Raw genomic sequence first — 2,658 nt, forward strand, 5'->3', positions numbered from 1 at the left:
TAATAATAATAATAATAATAATAATAATAATAATAATAATAATAATAATAATAATAATAATAATATTTTCTATTTAGAAACTGGGTTGGGGAGGCTGGGGAAATGGCTCAGCAGTTAAGAGCACTGGCTACTCTTCCAGAGGTCCTGAGTTCAATTTCTATAATATGATCTGGTGTCCTCTTCTGGCCTGCAGGCAGACATACAGGCAGAACACTATACATAATAAATAAATCTCTAAAAAATAAAATAAAAACTGAGTTGAAAGTATTTAAAAACTGAGCTTAGTGGAAGAGAGCATGCCTACCACGTATGAGGCCCTGGGTTTGATCTCCAGCACCGTAAAAATCAGATCAAAAATATGGGAGCTGGAAAGGTGGCTCAGGGGTTAAGAGCACTTGTTTTCTTGCTGAGAATCTGATTTTGACTCTCAGCACCCACCAGGCAGCTTACAACCATCTGGAACTCCAGGATATCCAACACCCTCTCTGGCCTCCTCAGGAGCCAGGGACACACATGATGCACATAAGTTCATAAGCAAAATACTCATATATAAATCTTTAAATTACAGGTATATTTTTTAAATTTAAAATTAGAAAATGACATAAATATACATTGATGTCAACATTCAGCTACTCTCTGAGACATCTCTGAACAGTTGGATGGAGTCCAGATGTCAGATGTAATACAGGTCTGTGCACAGGCACATGCAAATACAGACATTTCTTTCATAAGATCTTCATTTGTGTGTGTAGATACATATGCCCATGGGCCAGAAGAGGGCATCAGATCCCCTAGAGCTGGAGATTGTGAGCTGCCTGACATGGGTGCTGAGAACCAAATTCCAGTCCCCTAAAAGACCAACAAGCCACCCCAGGGTTTTCTTTCTTAACCCAGATGTGCTCACAGTAAAGTGCAGTCTGCTTTTCTACATACTGTGTCTTGTAGGCCTTCTTACAAACTATGCAGATGACCTCATACTTTTTTATGGTGGTGCAAATTCATAATACAGTGCTTTATTTACCCATTTTTCGCTTGGTCATTAGAATTTTGTTGCTACAAAAAAGAAAAAAAAAAGCACTGAAATGACTATCAGTGACCGTTTATCACTTTCACAGAATAAATCCCTCAAGTGAAATGGCTAAGTCAAAAATAATGGGCTTCCTAGATTCTCAAAATGTTTTTAGAAAGACAACTTAGACTTACCTCTCCCCACAAAAGTGATGGTGTTCATTTCTCCAACCCTTTAAAACAGCTGATTAATTTTTTCAATAAGGTAAGAAAAAAAAATCATGCTTTTATTTTACATTTGCTTGCTTACTAGGAAGAGTTAACTATTTTCAAAGATGAACTGGTTACTCTTCAGTGCACAGGCTGTTCAAACCATGGGTTTTGTTGTGTGCATGTGCACACAGCATGTGCCAATGTGTATGCATGGTCTTCTACCACTCTTCACCTTGTCTCTCCACTGAACCTGGACTCCCCAGCAAGCGCCAGGGATCTGCCTATCTATTTCTGTCCCTTCGTTTCTGAGAGGCACAGAAAGTTCTGTGCCTAGCTTAAGTTAGCACAGCGATCTGAACTCGGGTCCTCACGCTCCTATGCAGCAAACACTTTACTGACTGAGCTCTCCCCAACCCTCTGTGTTTTCTCTTATTTTCTTATTGATTTCTAAAATAGTCAGTGTGAAAGAAAAGACAAAAAACGAAACATGGAAGCCAATTAAAATCCTTTCAAAACATAAAATGTTTGTGCACTCAGTCAGTTAGCAGCTAGCAAGTCAAGCATTAATAGGTGGCCTCTGTAAAGTGATTCAACCAGGCAGTAATTTATGGTTAAAAACACAAAACCATTAAAAGAAAGTAGTATTTTGACTCATAAATGACCTAATGTCCCAGTGCTCTAACAGCAGTGATACATCTTCACAGTTTCAAAATAAAAGTAAACACCACACTGTAACTCACCTAAAATCTTATCAAAATAATTAAGAAAAGAATCTTCATCAAAAGTGATTGGAGCTTCAGAAGGGTTTCTGAAAGATAAAAAGGAAATGGCCACGTAATTTATCCTGATCACAGTTCTCTGATGGTGCTACACTTAGAGAAACTACCAGAAATATCCAAGAAAGGAACACCTAGAGTAATTGTAGTTTAAATCAATAAGAAAAAATCCTTATGCTTGTTTGAGTGACAACAGAAACACAAAAATCTGGTCACAGAAGAGCAAAAATTATACCTTGTTATCTTACATTTAAGCATATGCATTTGGTAACCTATCTGCTCTTTACTCCCCACAAGACACATGGGAAAAGCATGATTTATCTGAGTTCACTTATAACGTTTATTCTTATAGGACGCCAAGTTTATGTCTTTAGCCCCAGCACATGGGAGGTGTAGTCAAGATGATCATGATTTCAAGTAATTTTAAGGTAAGAAAACAGCAATAACAAAAATCAAAGTTTAACAAATTGCACTTTCCCTTATTCTTTCCCTCTTAACAACAAATAATGTGCGTGAACTGTATCTTTTCTTACAGTTCAGGAATAGTAACACTCACAAGGTTTCACTGGCCTGGGGAAGAAGTTCAGCAAGGTGCACTTCTTAGTGTGCACAGTCCCTGGGCCAATGGTGTGCACAGCCTCCGGAACAATGGCGTGCATGG

The 2,658-nt window shown here is 38.1% G+C and overlaps 1 protein-coding gene across 1 annotated transcript in view; it reads right to left on the bottom strand.

Moving 5' to 3' along the window:
* Window positions 1-2,658, bottom strand: part of Ecd (ecdysoneless cell cycle regulator) — a 23,884-nt gene that overhangs the window by 4,885 nt on the left and 16,341 nt on the right. The window contains 1 exon segment of the mRNA XM_026789542.1: window positions 1,962-2,029. Coding sequence (XP_026645343.1) covers window positions 1,962-2,029 — 68 coding nt within the window.

Source organism: Microtus ochrogaster, unplaced genomic scaffold (genome assembly GCF_000317375.1).
Source record: "Microtus ochrogaster isolate Prairie Vole_2 unplaced genomic scaffold, MicOch1.0 UNK21, whole genome shotgun sequence".
NCBI classification, from domain to species: domain Eukaryota; kingdom Metazoa; phylum Chordata; class Mammalia; order Rodentia; family Cricetidae; genus Microtus; species Microtus ochrogaster.